We start from the raw sequence: 19195 nt of genomic DNA on the forward strand, positions 1-19195 counted from the left end.
ACTGTGGTCTTAGCTCTAGATAAAAGTCCCACATTGCACCTTTAAGTATATAAAAATTATATACTTGCTTAGTTCACCAAACTTCAACACACAGCGCAACATAAAACGTATATTCATGTTTGTGGTCCCACATACAGTGTGCTACATGTTGGCAAGGGTATAATGCATGGATAATGGGAGCCACGGTTTAGTGTGTAATCTCTTTAGTAATCTCAAACAATTCACAACTTTCTAAAGCATAACAGACTCCGTGTCATCTTTTATTATTTTTCAGATGGTACACAGTTTAAATCAAGAAGCAAATCATGTCACTACCTTTAGATACACGCTCGACCTGAGGCGGCAGCTGTCTCTGTCGTTGAGATTCAGAGGAATACTTCATTCCTATTGCACATCAGTCCAAAAGAGTGGCTTTCAAAAAGTCCTCAATGTGTACGTGAGAAGATGAGCAACGTCAAACTTAATTTATTTATTCATTTGCTGCCCATTATTCATCTTACTTGTTGACCAGCATGAGTTTAAGACAGAAAACCGAGCTTGTAAGATTTATTAACGGCGGGTGAACAATGCAGGTCACCGACCTCTTTCCTTGACAGTAAAACAGTCGCTGTAAACGTTCTTTTAAGAAAGCTAAGGAAGACCTAAAGGTCGGGGAAAGACATTCGTTTTGTGGCACGTTTCCCCTTGAGTCTGCACTTTCCAGCCACTCAATGCGCAACCAAGCTAGCGTTGCACTCGGCTTATGATGTACGCAAGAGCAACAGTCGTGATTCGATCCTGTCCGCGTGTATTTTGCTTAGCCCCACACATTTATTAGTTAGAATCATTCATCCTTTCACACTTTAAAACAACTTTAAAACAAGTCTTGTATATTCCCAATCGGTTCTGATGTAGAGGGAGGGTCTTAAATGTAATTTTTTGCTGTGAGAAGGCAAACGGAGTCCTTCGGTGCTGCATGAAACAAAAGCTGTAGGTTTAATTGTGTGTAATTCAGTTTGGAGGGTCGTCCGTGCAGTCCGTCCTCTTTTTAATCTCCGCCCTCCTCCTCGTCTCCCTGTTCACCCGCCATCAGCAATGCTGCGTATTTACTGGCTGAGCTGAAGTTCTGTTAAAAACAAGAATAGATGGTGAGATGTAACCTAAAAATGGTTGTATTTGGGGTCCATGTGTGCTCACCAAGAAATAGTTCATCCCCACTCACCCCCAAGCCATGCTAGGTGTATATCATGGCTTGAGGTTAACTTCCCCTTTCAAGGCCTTTTCAGCATTATAATGGCATTGGATAGTGCCCTATTTTTAAACCTCTAGAAAGCAAACCCATCCATCAGAAAAAATCCATACAGTTATTAAAGTCTGATTTTAAAGGCGGGGTGCATGATCTCTGACAGCCAATGTTGACATTTGAAATCACCATAACAAACACACCCCTACCCCAATAGAATCTGGACCTTCTTTTGATAGACCCGCCCCACACATACGCAACCCAGGCACTGACATTGGTTAGTAGACAAGCACCTTACTGTGTGTGTTTTGGTACTCGGCCTGACTCCCTTTTCCAAAGCGTTTCTCAAAAATCATGCACCCCGCCTTTAAGTGTGTTCTCACTTTATCACTACCACTGAGCAAAACTTAAATAAATAAATAAAATGTCAAGTAAATAAAATAAGTTATTAAAATCTTGAAAAAACAGGCAGGATTCTGTGCTCTCAAGCGATGGGGGTGTGTTCAGTCTTTTTGTACGTGTTTCAGGAATACATTTCTAACATTTATAATGTGAACAAATTCTCTGAAATGGCTTTACATGGACTTTAAATGTATAGTTCACCCAAAAATGAAAATAACCTCATGATTTACTGAACTTCCACGTTTGTCACTACGCCACTACGTCTCGTGCGCTACGTCCTATGCCATTCGCTGAAAACACTCCGATCAATGCCGATCTCCACTAAGAAAACATGGCCGATCACTATTCTGAATCGGACAGCCGATCTTATTCACAGCTATTTCATGTACTACAGCTTTTGATCAGTAAGTCCTTATCGTTCTAAAATCGCTGTCAGTTTGAGTCGTTTATAACATGCATTTGAAAAAGCAACACTCTTCAAACATAATTATTAAACATATTCTTTATTATCATGAAAATACCTTCATGACACAAGAGCGCCCCCTGGCTTTTGGATGTAGCGGCATTTCGCCGTAATTCATAGAGAACCATAGCAAGCATTATCTGCCGATCGATCGGAGCATCCCTAGTTTTTTAATTTGTGAAGTTTTAAAAATTAGTATTTTACTTACAAAATTGCAACGACTGCCTTCATAAGACCTTTTTTTATCCAACTGAAGCCGTGTGGATAAATTCTGTGAAGGATGGACAGACTTTTTTGGTCTTCAAATCAGAAGCACCATTTACTACCATTATAAAGCTTGGAACAGCCAGGACATTTTCTAATATAACTCTGAAAAAAAGTGATACATCAAGGATGGCTTCAGGCAAGGGGAGTAAATCATGGTGTAATTTCATTTTTGGGTGAACTGTCCCTTTAAATGTCTTCAGAGGTGAAGCGATTAGTTTTTTTAATAACTGTGTATGGATTTGTTTTTGATCAATGAAAGCACTTTTTGGAAGATTAAAAATGGGGCACTATCCAATGCCATTATACAACTAAAAAGATATAATTTGATATACTTCTGACTGTGTTTAACTAAAAAAAAGAAAGTCATATACACCAAGCATGGCTTAACTCTTTACCCGCCATTGACGAGTTATCTTGTCAATTAATAGAAACGCTTCCCCAGGTTTTAAGGCAATCCATATTTCCACTACTATACACTAAGTGGCGCTCTTACACAACTTATAACCCAAACACTAAGGGCGGTTTCACATTTGGTCCGATTGCCTGTTCCGAACCCGAGATCTATTGCTCCCCCTCCCAATGCTCCCCATGGACTGTGTTTACATCCGAACCGCGGTACGCTTGCATCTTCAAGCTGCAGCCGTCACGTACTCATGTTGCTTGGCAACCGCTATAAACGAGAAGACGACAAGCGTGATTGACGAACTGCAAGCAGTGAGATGATTTCTGAATGCCTCCGCAAAAATTGACGTCGGCGGACAGCCCGTTGTCGTCGAAACGACTTTAGTATATTTGCGTAGCAAACAGACGCAAGTGCGTTTCTGTATTATTTCTTTGAAAACAAAAAAGAACAAAAGTCAAGCAAGCATTCTATGCATTTTGTTGTCAAGGTAAGTGCACGCACACACACACACACGTCTGTTTTGGTGGGAAATTCCACATAATACGTAATTAACAGCGGTTCACTTCCTCGATTTGGTACGATTGCGCTCACATCAGCAGCGAACCGTTCAGGAGTTCATATGAACTGGACCCCAGCCCACCCTTTTTAAGCGGACTCGAGTACGTTTCGCGGGTGCGCACCCGGTTCAGAAGACAGCGTTCACATCATCCAAAGGTACCGAACTCTGACATCAATCGAACCGGGTGCGCACCAAAAGTGCTAATGTGAAAACGCCCTAAAGCATCCATGGATTCAAAAACAGTAAAAGCTCGGTGTATGTTTTGATCATCGTTCTGAATCTGATCTCTAACAAAAGTCCTTCAGAAAAATGCAACCATTTCAGCTTTTTGTTCAAATTTTGGTATTTTGGAATAAACCTACCATATTTGAGACGTAAGGGGGGGGGGGGGAATAAATAGGGAACAAATGAAGATATAATGAAACAGGATGTTTTGTTATAAAGCAGACGGTCTGTTCTTTCATTTGATATATTGTATGTTTAGAGAGAATTTTCTGGAAGTATATTCAACTGATTTGATCTTTAACCCTTTGTATCTTTTGATACTAAGTTTAGACTTCCAAAGACAGAATGACAGAATAGTGTGCTTTGGAGGACGCTTTTGTCAGCTATTAAGTCTGAAATAATGTCTCTTAAAACGAACACCTGGTCCAACTGCCTATAAAACTGATTCATTTTAGCTTTCATGAAACCCTTGTCCAAACAGATTCTGTAGCTCTATGTTTGTTTAAAAAGGACTGTCAAGAAAATCCAGATACACTCAAATACAAAAACAGACCTGATGAACTACAAAGCAAATCATGATCACTGATGAAATGATAGACACAATCATTTTTCAGCGATTAAAAATAAGTCTCCATCTTTGCATTAAAACCTTAAGACAAAAGCTATTAAAAAAACAATATCTGATGGAGGTGTCACAGGCTTTGTTAGAAATCATTAAACAAAATGCTTCATGTTGATGTACAACTGGTTGGTGAGGGGGTGTCAAATTTTTTTTTTACATACAAACATGTTTTAGGGTGGTTTGTTTTTTAACCATGGTTAGTTTGAGTATTCCCAATTTACAAGCCCTCTGTCCAATACTGGAATTATAATTCAATGCTACACCAGAATTATGCGTCTAGACTTAAGTAAATATTTACATTCAAGCTGCATTTGTGTCACGAGAGGCCCACAATTACAGTCTGTGACCACAACATCACAATATCCACTAGGTGTCCATTACAGGAAGCTTTGATTAAAGAATGTTTGAAGAAAGAAAGCAGTGGGGATTGTGGGTGTCAGCTCTGTCACTCACAGGGTTTGGAGGCTCCTCAAATTTCTTTGGCTCTGGTGCTGGTCTGGGATCTCGTTCTCTTTTCAAGTCCTTTCTACAAACATATAGCAAAGTGAGAGAGTCTAACGCAGTTATAAGCCATGTTTTCATCCAGGTTATGCACCACTTTGTTATCGATAAGATGTGTGCGTAATGCCGACAAGAATGATAAAACAAGTTTTGGTGTATCGAAAAAGAAATCTGACCACGGATGGACCGTATCCATACATATTTATGTGTATCAATTTAACAAAAATCTACAAAATATCTAAAGACAACGTCAAAAATCTTATCACATACTTTGGAGTAAACTGATCAAAATTGTCTTATTTAAAAGAAAAACTTGTGCTCCACAACTTATATATGTATTTTTTTATTCAAAATGCAGTTTTGGACCAGCTCACGGGTACCAGAGTTTAAGAGGTTAAAATAAAGGTCTTTACAGGTTCACTAGAATCCGAAAACCCGATGCCCTACCCGAGATGATTAATAAAGCTCAGCTGGGACTAGGTTCGTCTATATTTGTGGCTTTGAGTCTCTGTAATTTAAAATAAATATGCATTTACCTAATGAACCCGATAATGAGGAGAATAAAAAAATCTTTATCATTTTATGGATAAGTAATTGACATTTCAGTTTGTCACGCACGTAGAAAAGGAACAAACGTTACCTTGTACACAATAAACATCATAACCTCAATAAGTTAATGCCTCTTACTGTATTACAATTTTATGTATTGAGGTTTTGGTTGAAAATCTATTATGTGACACCACATTTATATGCAAAACAGCTATTTTAGACAAAAAAACGCATTTTTGTCTAAACTAATTTTTTGCTACATTTGAGGTATATGCATTGAGTTTACGTGCTAAACTAAAACAGAAAATAATTTTGTAGACATTTGCAAAATTTTATCGGTAATAATAAGCATGTCCATCAGATATATTGGTAAACTTTTTAACGTGCTTTTTCACAAAAAAAAATCTTTGGATGGAAACATGGCTATAGTTTAAATTATCAATATTACAGAAACAGTGATGTTTTTCGTTCACAGATTGATAAGATGAAATTAAATCTTGTCTACTGTTCGAGAGCCATTTTTTTTATTTACATGACTCTTTCTGAGCTATTTTACCTAGAATCTAGACCAATGACATCCAAATAAGCGTCAAATAATTTCTTTTTCACACAACATGATTTTTCATTGTCATTTTCCACCATTGTCTTTGAATCTTAAAATCAAAGTCAGATGTCATTCGACTTTTTTGTCAACTAGCACAGATAAAATATTTTGTTCATCTGCTACCCCTTAAATATAAAAAATAAAAACAAAGTACAAAAATGTTAAGCTGACCTGTCAGTCTCCTTCCTTCGGTCTCGGCTGACTGGGTCGCCACAACCCCTGCCTGCTCCAGAGCCCGAAGTCCCACCACGTCCCCGAGAGGGACCCCGATCCCGAAGAACTCCATCTGCTTTGTTTTCATCTGTAAAAAAAGTCCAGTGTTCAACATTGTGCGGACACAGTATTCAAATAACCCTTTGAATGAGGACCCCAGTTTTGCCCTCTCTAAGCATGCTAAGAAATATATTAAAAGTTTGGTTCCAAAAAGAAGATAAATGCCATTTTTAGAAAAAATTACCACCAAAATCAGTATTGTTTCTGGTCAGTATTAAAAAGTAAATTCTTCATTTTACCCAAAATCTGATATCCGCTGTGTTTTTCTGTCATTTTTTCTCCCTTTTTTTCCAAAGTGCAACAAACACCAGTCCTCCTTCTCTGCAGAATGCAATAAATCAGCTTAACCAATCACAGCGCACCATTCCACGCATTGTAAACAATAATGGAGCCGCGTTGAATACACACAGAATCCTCATCTACTTTGTACTTTGTGATTAACAAACAAACAAAAACAAAATAATACTTTGATGGCATTGATAAACCTGTGGTAGTTTTCTGTGGAAGGGAAGAAACGTAAGCCATCAAAATCAAATAATTTACGTACGAGGCATCAAGCTTCTGCCATGCTAACACATTGACCCCAGGGGATCTTATGAAAAACTTTTCATTATTTTACTTAGTTAACAAAAATCGAGCAGGACCAAAACATTTTACAGCTGATCGCTGTCAAAAAAGTTCAGCGACGACATCCCAAGAATAACAGCAGCAATGACAGTGTTCTTAATATGACAACTGAAGTGTTTTGATTAATGCCACTAATGTTTATTTTTTTAAATCAGTGTATACCACTAGTAAACTAAATGAATACAACATGGCAAAGATGAACGCACATTTATATACTGATTCAATAGATTTATAGCATTTTGAAACTTGTCATGGATTTATTGCATTTTGCGGAAGAAAATATCATAAATCTTTGAAAACCAAATATGGATTTGAATTTTTTATGTTATTATAACCTAAAGATGCTATGTGAAAGTTTGTAACAGAAAAAAGTGGTTTTCATCTCTTCACTTTCTTGGTATAGAAAACACATTTTTACCCAAATTAGTCAAAATGGATTTATTGCATTTTGGAACTAAACTCTTCATATCTACTCACTTCTAACATATCTATTAATCTTACCTTTATTTTTATGATGAGCATCAGCTGAGCTTGTTGAGCTGAAAAAAAAAGCATATCAAAAATTCAAGAATATGACTGAAGGCTGCATTCAAGTGTGTTAACATTTGCGATTTCTTCAAAATAACTGAACTCAATCAAAGTCCCTTTAGAGAGGTCATCCCACACGGCGGCCATGTTTGTAACGCCTCCAACCAGTTATTTCAGTCCTGCAAGACTGAAGTCCTATCTACTTAAATGGGAAAAGACAGATATCTCTAAAATTACGTGCTAAAGTCACAATTAAACAACATATTTCTGACCAACAATTAAACCTGAAATTAACCCTACCATAACTTTTGTTTCATAAGCTTAAACTGTTTCGGCTACTGCTCATGTGCACAAGTTGGCAAGCGCCCCATGTGACATGTATAATCATGAAAAAAATAAACAAAGGAAAAAACAATCCAGTTCTCCAAGCATTCACACATATTTTTTTATCTACTTAAGCTTTAATAGGGTCTTAAAGTTCTGTTAACATTTTTGCTTTGGGACCGATACACTTGAATGCTTCACATTATGAGTACAGCATATGTACCTTTTGGGTGGAGCACTGCTGCTGGGTGAGACGGCAGGTTTAGTGTCGCTCTCACTGGATCCACTGCTCCTGGTGCTCCTCTTCACCCACGCGTTTTCCTTCGGAGGCGGAGCTAGAACGACTTTCAACGGGACGCTTTCCTGCTTGGTGGAGGAGGTTTGGCTCCCATGGGAAGATGACTCCTCATCACGGCTACTGAAAACCTCATTTTCCACAGAACGTTCACTTTCCCGACGCCGAGGCCCTGCCAGAGAATAAATGTATGGATTACTACCGAAAAAGTCAGAACAAGGAGATAGTTGAAGACGAAAGGACAGGACAACAAATCCCTTACCCCTGCTTGATGTGCTTCCTGGTTGTGATGACTCACTTCCTGTTCGCGATCGCTCGGTTGCTTGGTCTTCACTTCGCCAACTGGGATGCCTGTTCATAAGAAACAGAGAGTGAGAATTAAAGCGTAGGCATGTGACAATATCTCAAGGTCTCCATGCTTTGACTTGTTCTGCGATATTTCATGGACTTTACTTTAAGTTTACTTGTGATTGTGAATGTACCACGCCATCCAGACACCCAGCAAATGTATGTATGTGATAAATAAGCCCAGAAGATATACATCAATACCAAATTATACCAATGTTAAGTCTACACAATATCTAATATTCATCATATTGAGATTTATTTATATGTTAGTAGTACTAGGACTTATCTACCAGTGTCTGCCAAGTTTGATGTCACATTGTGTCTCCTGTACCTCTCTCTGGGTTTGCGTTCAGGTGCTCTGCTCTTCTCCTCCTCTAGTTGTCTCTGTAGTCTCTCCTGTTCTTTCTTCAGTCTCTCCTCTACCTCCCTCTCTTTAGCAGCCGTGTCTACCGGTTTGGCTCCCCCAAAGATGGAGGCGGCTCGTCCTGATGATGCCGACTGAACGTTGCTCTGGTCTTCCTCTTTGGGAACGCTGCGGGGCTTCAGGTTTAGCTTGGGCCTCTGCTGAGGACCTAAAAATTAATGCAATACTTGCCAGTTCAAAGGACCCGATATGCGGATGTAATGCTATTTCATGCATTCTGACTCATTAACACAAATAAAGAGTTGTCATCCTCATGTACAACAAATGCAAAGTGTCAAAAAAGCTGTTGAGCATTTCTGGGCCAAACTGACATCTCGTATTCCTACAAGTTTCAGAAAGTTTTTTTAGAACATAGGTACCCGTTACATACATAGGTACATATTCCCTTTAATGGGCACTTCCCCTGGAAAACCACGCCCACGTGTCAATCTGGAAACAGTGGATAGTTTTTTTATCCGGGGTAGCAGTTGAGTTTTGCATGGGTTTGTTTATCGTTGGATTTCGTTAAAATGGGCCGGTCTCAATCAGGTCAAGAGTCGCAGGGTGTAGGAAAAAATGTCTGTGTTCTGTTGGCAATCGGCACGTAAGTGGGTTGGGCATCGTTTCATCGTTTTTATTTAGGCTCCCATGTTAGCAGGTTTGACAGTTCACACCCCCTGCATGACACGCACGTCTCGAGCCGCGCCGAAACCACGTGCATGCTAGGAATAGGACCGACGCCTAATTTTCACGCCACACGCAAGCGTCTTGAAAGCGTTTCCAGGCAAAATATATGTCACCTATAGCAACAGCAGCGTGTCAGCGCTGCTTCAGGCATGCTTCTGGTATGTACAGACACAGAAAACGCGACGCAGCCGCCACGCAACTGACATGCAACAGATACACCACGCAGCCAGTGTGAATCGGCCCTAACGATTCTTGGTTTCGATGCCAAAGACAGTCAAGCCTTTATAGATCAAAAATATTTATTTTGTGCCATTACATCTGAACACAATAAAGGAGGCAACATAAAACCTTATTTAGGTGCTACAAAACATAGACAATCATGGCTAGGCAAGCTCAAAATGATTTTTAAATAATTTTCCCTCATAACACAACACCTACCTAAATGATGGCGACTCAACAACAGAAAACAACAACAAAACATCCCCTTCCTTTCTTATGGATCCGATTCCAGAATTAAGTGGGGTAAGTGCGTCTGAATGTGTATATCAAATTCAACCAATGGTGAGGCTTAACAACAAAGACAGGGTGACACGGAAGCCAGGAAGTATATTGCTATCTGAAATATTGTCAAAGACGGCGTTACAGGGACGCAGGAAGTATGGCAAGGGAGACGCAGCGTCTCGTTCCCTTCTCAGGGAACAACAGTTACATACGTAAACCGAGACGTTTTCATGTGTCAAACACAACTATGCAAAAAAGCATTTTGGTATGAATCAACAATCGCATACAGAAGATATAAGCATTTAAAGCGAACAGTTTAGCACGTGTGCTTAAAAAGTCTAGAATTTTTATGATATTATCTTACACTACACAGGGAATAATACTTGACCCACTGCTCACCTCTGTCATCACGCCTCTCATCCCGCCTCTCGTATCTGTCCTCACGGTCGGCATAGCGGTCTCCATAGCGATCCCCGCTGCCACGATAGTCATCCCGCCGGTCATCGTAATCTCGCCGGAAACCGCTTCCAAACGGTCTGCGACCTCCACTTCGAGAGTCGTAGCCTGACACAATACAAAATACAAATAAGAATACAATTTATCCATGGAGAGGATGTTGTTAGTGCATAAATCTAAGGTGTGAGGGCATTATATACCTCTGTCATATTCTCTACGGTCTGTGTCATCATAACGTTCCCGGTATCTCTCTCTCCCACTGTCATGGCGATCGCCGGGGGCATCCCACCGCTGACCTTCACGGTACCGGTCTGAATCATACCGATCCCGATCTCTGGATCCTAAACGCACAAGGGCACATATATTCAAAACTTCATAGAAATAGAAAATCTTTCTCTAAATGCTTTTAAATATCTAAAACGGTGTTTCCTAATCCTGGTCCCCTTAACCAGAATTTTTTTACTTAAAACACCTAATTAACTCATTAGCCTCCTTTCAGAATGGTTAACATCTAACAAGGTGATGAGTTGAATCAGGTTCATGAAAGGAGATATTTAAAACATTTTGGGAGGGGAAACACTCATCTTAAATATACATATTTAAAGGACTTCAATTATTTAAGCTAATAAATGCAAGAATATCATTTCTTACGCTCTCCAAAGGCATCGTCTCTGCGCGGTCCATCATCTGTGTCACTTTTAGGCCTCACTCGCCAGTCCGAATCAGTCTTATCTGGGCCCATGTCACGTTCGCTTCTGTTACGGTCTCTGCCTGAAACAGAACGCTCTTCTCTTTCTGAGTAGAAAACAAAAAGAACAAAATAAGATAAAAAAATAAGGTGAGAGAAAAAAATCCTCTCATAAATAATTCACAAACGAATACTTCATAGAAAATATATACACACCCTTTTCACCAGACTGATCAGCAATATCTACACGGATCCTACGATTTCCAAGATTCTTAAAAAAAAAGGGAAGAGTAAATATGGGAATGTTGCACATTACACAGCTGTGAGCTTGTGTATTGCTGTTTTCGTGATAAATTGCGCCACCATGTGGACAAAGTAAACTTACACGTCAACACTGAAGTGTACAATATACAGAACTTTATATACTATAGTTTGTATAGTTAACATGCGAGTAAACAACTGGTTATCACCTCTTCATTGAGGCTAAGCGCACGCAACAGAGAGTCCACATCATCAAATTCTGCATAGCCGAAGCCTTTCAGCCGTTCAGGGTTACTGGGCTCCCTTGGGAGGCGAACCGCACTGATCTGTATGAAGAAAACAGGTCAACTTTGTAATACATCTCTGGCTTGACTTGGTAAACCACAGTCTGACTGTGACAAACAAATTTAAGAAATAAAAGCAGAAGAAATACGTTTTGAGGATAATTATGCACTGAAAATTTTGAAAAAATGGCAAAAACTAAATGTTTATTTAGCAGAATCCACGTTGACAAAACCCAAAGCTAAAATGATTAAATGAGGGAATCCATACACATATTGTCTGACACAACAGAGAGAGATCTCACACTGAGTCCATGAAAGAAGGTTTTGATGGAGTCCTCAGAGACGTCATAGGGGAGGTTACCCAGAAAAGCGGTGTAGGGCGGGCTGCGGGGCAGACGGGAGCGGTCGACGTTGGGCTCGCGGGCGGCACGTGGAGCCGTTGGCAGAATCGACCGATCGATGGGCGGTGCGCGATACACGTCATCCTCCGTGTGCCAAGCCGTTGTAACTGCAAAAGGAAATTAAACTTCATTACAAGATGATTAAATAATCCTGATACATATAGAGTTGTCAAAGTACACCCACAGTCCAGTTTAACCAGTTGCTATTAAAATTAAAACGGCAATGACGTATTAGGGTTCTGAAATGCAAACTTGCAGTTTTTCAAAGTGTACGTTTTTGATAAAGATGCCTTGTTGTCTCTGTGTAAACATCTTCAACGTGAATCTGTAATATGGGTGATGTCATGCGCATGTGTTTATTCAGTCTGTAGTCTTTAGAAAAGTCATGGAGTAAACTACATTCTCCAGGTTCACGGCATCACAGATTTTAACATTTTACCAATTCATAAAATACGAAACGCTGTCTGGTCAGCTGGAATTTTAGTATGGAGATTCCTTTTTTTACATAGTTTTAAAGCACAGTTTGAGTGAAAATTTGTATTTTTTCTGTTTGCTTAAGCAACTGATAGAGTCTGTGGACACGGAAGCGATGCCGTGTGACATCAGACTTTACAAGCAGATAACTAAAATGACAATGGCGGTCTAGGGGACTGTGTTGTGCTGATTAAGGCTTTTACGAAGGCAGATGAATGTGAGTGATCGTGTAATTGACATCTTGAATCACGCTCTGGGCAATTTGCGATCACACTGTGGGTTTGGGCCTCAGCCCAAGTGAACCGCACCCGAGCCCACCTCTAGAAGCTGGCCAGGGCACGATTAATCAAACTGCACCCGGGCGTGGTACCGAGCAATCACACTAGTCAAATGAACCAGGCTTTGGGGGTCAAATGTGCTCGATGCGGGTTTGGGTGGGATAAAATGAGCGCGCCGTGACAATATATGTAAATATATCCTAAATTAATTCCCCCTAAATGTGCTTGATGAAGTTTACTTCAGTGTATATCTCACCGTCTCCCTCCAGGTCATCTGTCTCATCCGCCCAACTAGTGGGCTTTGCCGGCGCGTAACTCGGAGGAGCATTTCCCCCGGTGTCCACAGCTAAAAAGTCAGTCAGGGTAAGAGTCTTACCCTTCTTCTTACTCTTGTTTTTAGCTGTGAAAGTAAAACAGAAAAGTTGAAATCTCAAAAGCATCTTTACAAACAAGCAAAGAATTTCTGAAAGTAAATTAGAGTTGGCTAGGGAATTTTATGACCCACTTAAATGGGTAAAATCTATCCCAGGACCCACCAACATAATTTTAAATGGAAATATGAGGAAACTCTCATTTACAATTGATTTCATTTTCTTAATGAAATGCAAGTTTAATTGCAATATTAAATTACCTTATGATATATCCAGAGGCAGACACTACTTGAGTATTTTAGTTACATTTTCCAAGCATCTGTGTTTGTCTTGGGAAAAAATGTACTTTACTTAAAAATGTTCACTACATTCTAAAGCATAGAATCATAGTTTGTATTATATTGCATATTAAAATTGATTTAATACCTAATTACATAACAATTGTGTACTTTTACTTTTCTTGAGTGAAAGTACAAAAGTACTTTTTACTTAAAGGTGCAGTGTGTAATTTTTAGAAGGATCTCTTGACAGAAATGCAAAATAATATACAAAACTATATTATCAGGGGTGCATAAAGACCTTTTATAATGAACCCTTAAGTTTTTATTACCTTAGAATGAGACATTTTTATCTACATACACCGAGGGTCCCCTTACATGGAAGTCGCCAATTTGTGCCGCCATGTTTCTACAGAAGCTCTTAACTGACAAACTTTTTTATTAAGTTGTCTCCAATGATGATATGTTTGTCCTGTGTCGGCTACTGTAGCTTCTTTATGCGTTTCAAAAGCAAGGGGTGAGCTGTGAACTGAGCTGTTAGTTGCAATTTGCAACCTCACCACTAGATGCCGCTAAAATTTACACACTGCACCTTTAAGCAAAAAATACTAGATTTTGAGTTAAATGTACTTAAATATTAAATATAAACCAAAAACTTGAAATTATGAAATGTAGTGGAGTAAAAATTATGAAAATATGCTTTGGAATGTATGTTTTCCAAAAAAACCCACTGATAAAATATGAATACTTAAAAATGTACTTTTAACTTTCAATGAAAGCCAGAGCTTTCCACTACACCTTTTATATAGCGTTGTTGGCAGGGCAGCGTTTTTTTGACGGCGGTGGTGTGAACGTACAGTTAGAGTACCATAAAATTACATGGTACCATTACCTTCAGATCCATGGTTAACAACAAAGTGCCAATTAAGGTTTTACCAATTGATACCATTACTGTTCCACACTTTTTTAAAGAAATGCAAATGTGGCAAGTTAAGTTGCTTTGGATAAAAAGTGCCAAAGGCAGATGTGACAAAACGAGTTATGAACATCTTTTGTTTACACACTCATTGATGTGTGTTTGTGATCCAGTAAAGATGTAGATACAATGCAGGTCTGTAGCTCAATTCGTAGAGCATTGCGTTAGCAAAACCAAGTTTGTGGGTTCGATCCTGAGGTAAAACACAGTTACTGATTTTATAAAATTATACCTTGTAATGCATTGTAAGCATCTGCTGAATGCAAAATGTATCAATGTTTTATTGCCTTTACATTACAGTGACACTGTGATATGTATTTGGCATTTCTCTCATTCACAATCTACTCTGTTGGGAAAAACTGGTTATTTACAAGATTATCTGTTGGAAACTGCTGTGGCTAACACATGGAGAAGTACTGTTGTGTCACTGCATACTTCTGAGCTCTATTGTGATAAACTGCACTGTCAGGACATTTCAGTGCTGTGAAAATCTGTCTGTGTTTACTGTAGGACGCACAACCAAAACTAAGAAAGCTCTTACAACCTTATGCAGTAATACAGGCAAGATGGCTTCTGAACACTTAGTACAGCTATCCCTGACAACCTTTTTTAGTTACAGTTAAACCTTGATTGATGAAAGACATCTTTATGTGTTTTTGTACGGTTGCATCTGAGGACAGCTATGTGGAGCCCAAATAAACTTATTTGGGCTGCAATTTAGTTTAAGGATTTAAGTGGACACTTATATTTAAATCAATGGAGAGAAAGTGCTTTAGCAAAATCCTTAATGCAATGAGCATTGGGATGATTTATCCTGGGAAAGCAAAGACAACTACTGAGATGATTTATCATGGGACAGCAATGACGATAAGTGCGGAGATGATTTATCCTAAGACAGAGGTGATAAATACTTGAAATTGTTTATCCTGGAATGGCTAAGATAATAAATGAGAAGCCACTAAACGCAATCTCTGTCAAAAAAGAAATGGTAAATGGACTGCATTTATATAGCGCTTTTTTAACAGACCTATGGAAAGCGCTTTACAATTTTGCCTCACATTCACCCATTCACTCACACATTAATACACCAACGGCGGTGTCCGCCATGCAAAGGTGCAATCCAGCCCGTCGGGAGCAGCTGGGGTTAGGTGTCTTGCTCAAGGACACCTCGACACTTGGTCCAGTGGAGCCGGGGATTGAACCACCAACCTTCCGGTTTGTAGACAACTTACATGAACCACTGAGCCACTGCCAAAATAATGACATTAACCGAATGTTTTCCCACATCTTACAGTATATGTTCATCAAGTACCTTTGCTTTAAAGGGGACATTTCACAAGACTTTAAGATGTAAAATAAATCTTGGTGTCCCCAGAGAACGTATGTAAAGTTTTAGCCCAAAATAGCATAGATCATTTATTCAACCCATTCTCACCAAAAAGCGTACAAATGACACGCAGTGTGATTATCGTGCAATAGATACGGCAAATTCCGCTTTTGCATGCATATCATACACCAGTCCTTCGTGTCGTTTTATTTATTGGTTTCTCATTTGTTTTCTGTTTTTTTACCATTGTCTACCCAACTCCAAGCAACCAATGATTTCAAAATAGACAAAACATGGAGAAACCTATATATTAAATTACATCCTAAAGCAAAACCTAAATCTAACCAAATCTAACAAATGAGAAACCAATAAATAAAATGACACGAAACGATTCGCCATATAAGTAAATGGGAAGGACTGGCGTATCATATGCACGTATCATATAAAAGCGGAATTTGGCGTATCTATTGCACGATAATCACACTGCGTGTCATTTGTACGCATCTTGGTGAGAATGGGTAGAATTTATTATAGCATGTTAAAATTGCCACTTTATAGACCTTTTGCGTGTTTGCAAACAGAGATTACGTTTTTTGTGGGCGGAGCCCAACTGGTGGCAGAAAGTGACAGCTCTGCAATAGTTGTGTGAAGTGTTTTAGCGTTAAACTGTGATTTTTATGGATCCGGTGTTCTGTAGAAGTCCGTTTCCCCTATATTTCTCTTAAGTGTAATGTTTCTTATAACGTTTTCACCAAGTTACGTTTATTTTTTAAATAAATTAAAAGTTTAAATGGCTTGGCTACTGATATGTGTGCATGTATGTAATGTATATGTATTGTTTTTTATTGGTAAATCAATTATTTTTACAATATGAATCGCTGAAGTACTTATAAGAGCAATACTATCATGTATTCTGTATAATATCATTTTTTAAATATTTCATCATTTTCCTGTTTTCAATTTCTTCCTTATATTTATAGCCTAGTGTTGGTTCTAAAACTATTATGTTTACATACAAATTAATTTGTATAGGCCTGTTTATATATTATTAACACTTTACATTGTGTGTGTGTGTGTGTGTGTGTGTGTGTGTGTGTGTTATGTTTATATATTAGTAAACATCATAATTTAAAACAAACAGGAAGAAGACATAGGCCTAAGATATAAGGTAAAAAGAAGTAATAGAAAATAAAAACAAAAATATGAAAACTTTAATAAATGGTAATAATATTGATATAATGAACTCATTCAAATCTTTAATCTTTCTAAATAAATTATAAACGTAACGTGATGAAAAGCCATAAGAGACACATAGAGGGATCAGCCTTCGACAGAACACCGGATATCTTCTCTAATTATTTTCTATTCTAATTATTAAAAGATTTCCAAATTATTTCATCACTCCAGTCTGTCCGGTTGAGGACTTATTGCAACCATAAACACCTACGTTTATCTTTAAATTGTATCTTCGACGGCGGTATACTATAAAAATGAAGGTCATCTATTTTGGCATTCCTATTCTGACACTCAACAGCACAACAAAACATTTTCTAGTGAGTTATATTGTTCGTTTCACTCGTGTCTAATTCATTTCCACTGTTTTTCTGCCACCACATGCGCGCATGACGTAACTGTGATGTCGACTCGCAAAAGGTCTATAGGTGTGAGCAAAAATGTGCCGTTTTTGGGTGTGTCCTTAAAAATGCAAATGAGGTGATCTCTGCACTAAATGATGGTGCTGTGTTAGATTAAGGGGCGGTATTATCCCCTTCTGACATCAGAAGGGGAGCCAAATTTTAATGACCTATTTTTTCACATGCTTGCAGAGAATGGTTTACCAAAAACTAAGTTACTGGGTTGATCTTTTTCACATTTTCTAGGTTGATAGAAGCACTGGGGACCCATTCTAGGAGATTTTCATGATATGTCCACTTTAAATCCACTGTATCCCAGCCTCAAGCCATTCAGAAATACCATTTGTTGGTAGAATCTGTTAAATATTAATTTTTTAATTGAGTCCTCTAAGTGAACGAAATGAATTGGTTGAAGAACGGCATGCAAAACAACATACAAACTAGACGTTTTTGGCCAAAAATCCTTGCATGCATGGATTGTTCACCTAAAAATGAAAATTCTGTCATCATTTACTCATTGTCATGTTGTTACAAACCTGTAATCATTTATTTGTTTTGATGACCACAAAGGAAGATATTTTGAGGAATGTTTGAATTCAAACTGATCTTGAGCCCCATTTACATACATAGTAAAAAAATCCTATGGAAGTGAATGGAGCTCAAAAATAACTTCCTTTGTGTTCATCAAAACAAAGAAATTTTTACAGGTTTGTAACAACATGAGAGTGAGAAAACGATGACAGAATTTTCAATTTGAAGAGGGTTTTGCAGCAAAAGACAAAATTTGGTTAAATAACAATGAAATAATTAAAGTGACATTTATGAAAATACGGCATTTCAATTACTGACTAATAACCTTTTCATTGCCGAAACCCCCAAACAAAATAGTGATACAATGTAAAGTTACATATTCTTGTAATCAACTGTGCAAGTCGCTTTGGAGAAAGGCGTCTGTCAAATGCATATAAATGTTTATTCTGGGACAGTGAAGATGATCCAATAATTCAGCAGACAGCGCTAATAGCGCTGACAGTGCAGAATACCAAAAGTGAAAGCTTGTCGGTAAAAATGTTGTTCCGGTGACTAATGCACTAGCAAAGTCAGTTAAGGTAAATGGTCAACTTATACAAACAAACGCGGTAAAATCTAAAGTTACAGCAGCCCCTCCCTCAACTCTGCGCTTGCGCTTCCTCGACTGTTTACATACGTTTAAAACGAGTGCTTATTTCGCTTATTTTGGTTGCTTAAAGTGCATGCAAATCTATTCTGCATTCAAAACTAAACCAGAAAATCGTTACAATGCAATGCAAACATTCAGACACGAGCAGGACTGCGCGAGGTTTGCTGAATTTCTGCTAAACAATTCGACTATCTATGTTTGCTGAAATGACACTGCCCCACGCTGACTGTAAAGAGAAAGTAAATAACCTGCTCCTTTTAACCCTCAGCCGTTCACACACAGCTGCTCTACGCAACTCAAGATCAAGCATTAAAATCCCGCCAAGCGGCCAAAACACTCAATTCCCTTGTGTGATAATACACCACAAGCTTTATCTGCTACTGTCACATATCTCGCTGTCACAGAACACACATGACACACGCAATTTACCAGCCGGCCCAGACACAAATATAAAATCCTCACCTGACGCCGCCATGCTGGAGAACGAGTGCGTGTCATATCCCCGGATGTGGGCGTGGTCGGTTGTGTGACGCCATCACGCTCACGTCTAGTTTCATCTTTTCATGTATACGCAATAAAATATATTTGCATTTATTTATCCATTTATTGCTACTTTATAAAAGTTCATTTAAAGATTTGATGTGCTTTTCTTTTTGCGTAAATCTGTTCATTTTATTTTGTTGGATGTCTTATTGTATTATAATGCATCATATTTGAGATGAAGAATGTTCCTGTTTGTATTTTGCAATAGATAACTAAATATTTTGTTTTCATTGTATATTAG

The 19195-nt window shown here is 38.5% G+C and overlaps 1 protein-coding gene across 7 annotated transcripts; it reads right to left on the bottom strand.

Annotated features, from left to right (window-relative positions):
* Window positions 1-228: 228 nt before the first annotated feature.
* On the bottom strand, window positions 229-18983 carry eif4ba (eukaryotic translation initiation factor 4Ba). 7 transcript variants are annotated; one of them, XM_055187362.2, is made up of 15 exons: window positions 18874-18983; window positions 12902-13045; window positions 11854-12000; window positions 11418-11534; window positions 11164-11218; window positions 10911-11054; window positions 10460-10600; window positions 10203-10367; window positions 8544-8784; window positions 8127-8215; window positions 7793-8036; window positions 7219-7256; window positions 5989-6118; window positions 4617-4689; window positions 229-1105 (listed from the first exon to the last, which is right to left on the bottom strand). In XM_055187362.2, exons 2-15 carry the CDS (start codon window positions 12971-12973, stop codon window positions 1028-1030), a joined length of 1734 nt encoding a protein of 577 aa, XP_055043337.2. In that variant the 5' UTR covers window positions 12974-13045; window positions 18874-18983; the 3' UTR covers window positions 229-1027. The 7 variants fall into 7 exon arrangements, with proteins under 7 accessions (XP_055043337.2, XP_055043335.2, XP_073731108.1 ...); XM_055187360.2 differs by having other exon boundaries at window positions 11795-12000; window positions 18874-18982; XM_073875007.1 differs by lacking the exon at window positions 18874-18983 and adding an exon at window positions 15347-15572 and having other exon boundaries at window positions 7219-7247; window positions 11795-12000.
* Window positions 18984-19195: the final 212 nt, after the last annotated feature.

Source organism: Misgurnus anguillicaudatus, chromosome 13 (genome assembly GCF_027580225.2).
Source record: "Misgurnus anguillicaudatus chromosome 13, ASM2758022v2, whole genome shotgun sequence".
Taxonomy (NCBI): domain Eukaryota; kingdom Metazoa; phylum Chordata; class Actinopteri; order Cypriniformes; family Cobitidae; genus Misgurnus; species Misgurnus anguillicaudatus.

Coding starts and splice junctions, on each gene's coding strand:
- eif4ba (XM_073875006.1), bottom strand. CDS start 15,557: ATGTGGGAAAACATTCGGTTAATGTCATTATTTTGGCAGTGGCTCAGT. Junction 12,001..12,901: donor AGATGACCTGGAGGGAGACG/GTGAGATATACA, acceptor TTCCTTTTGCAG/TTACAACGGCTTGGCACACG. Junction 8,037..8,126: donor AGGAAGCACATCAAGCAGGG/GTAAGGGATTTG, acceptor ATTCTCTGGCAG/GGCCTCGGCGTCGGGAAAGT.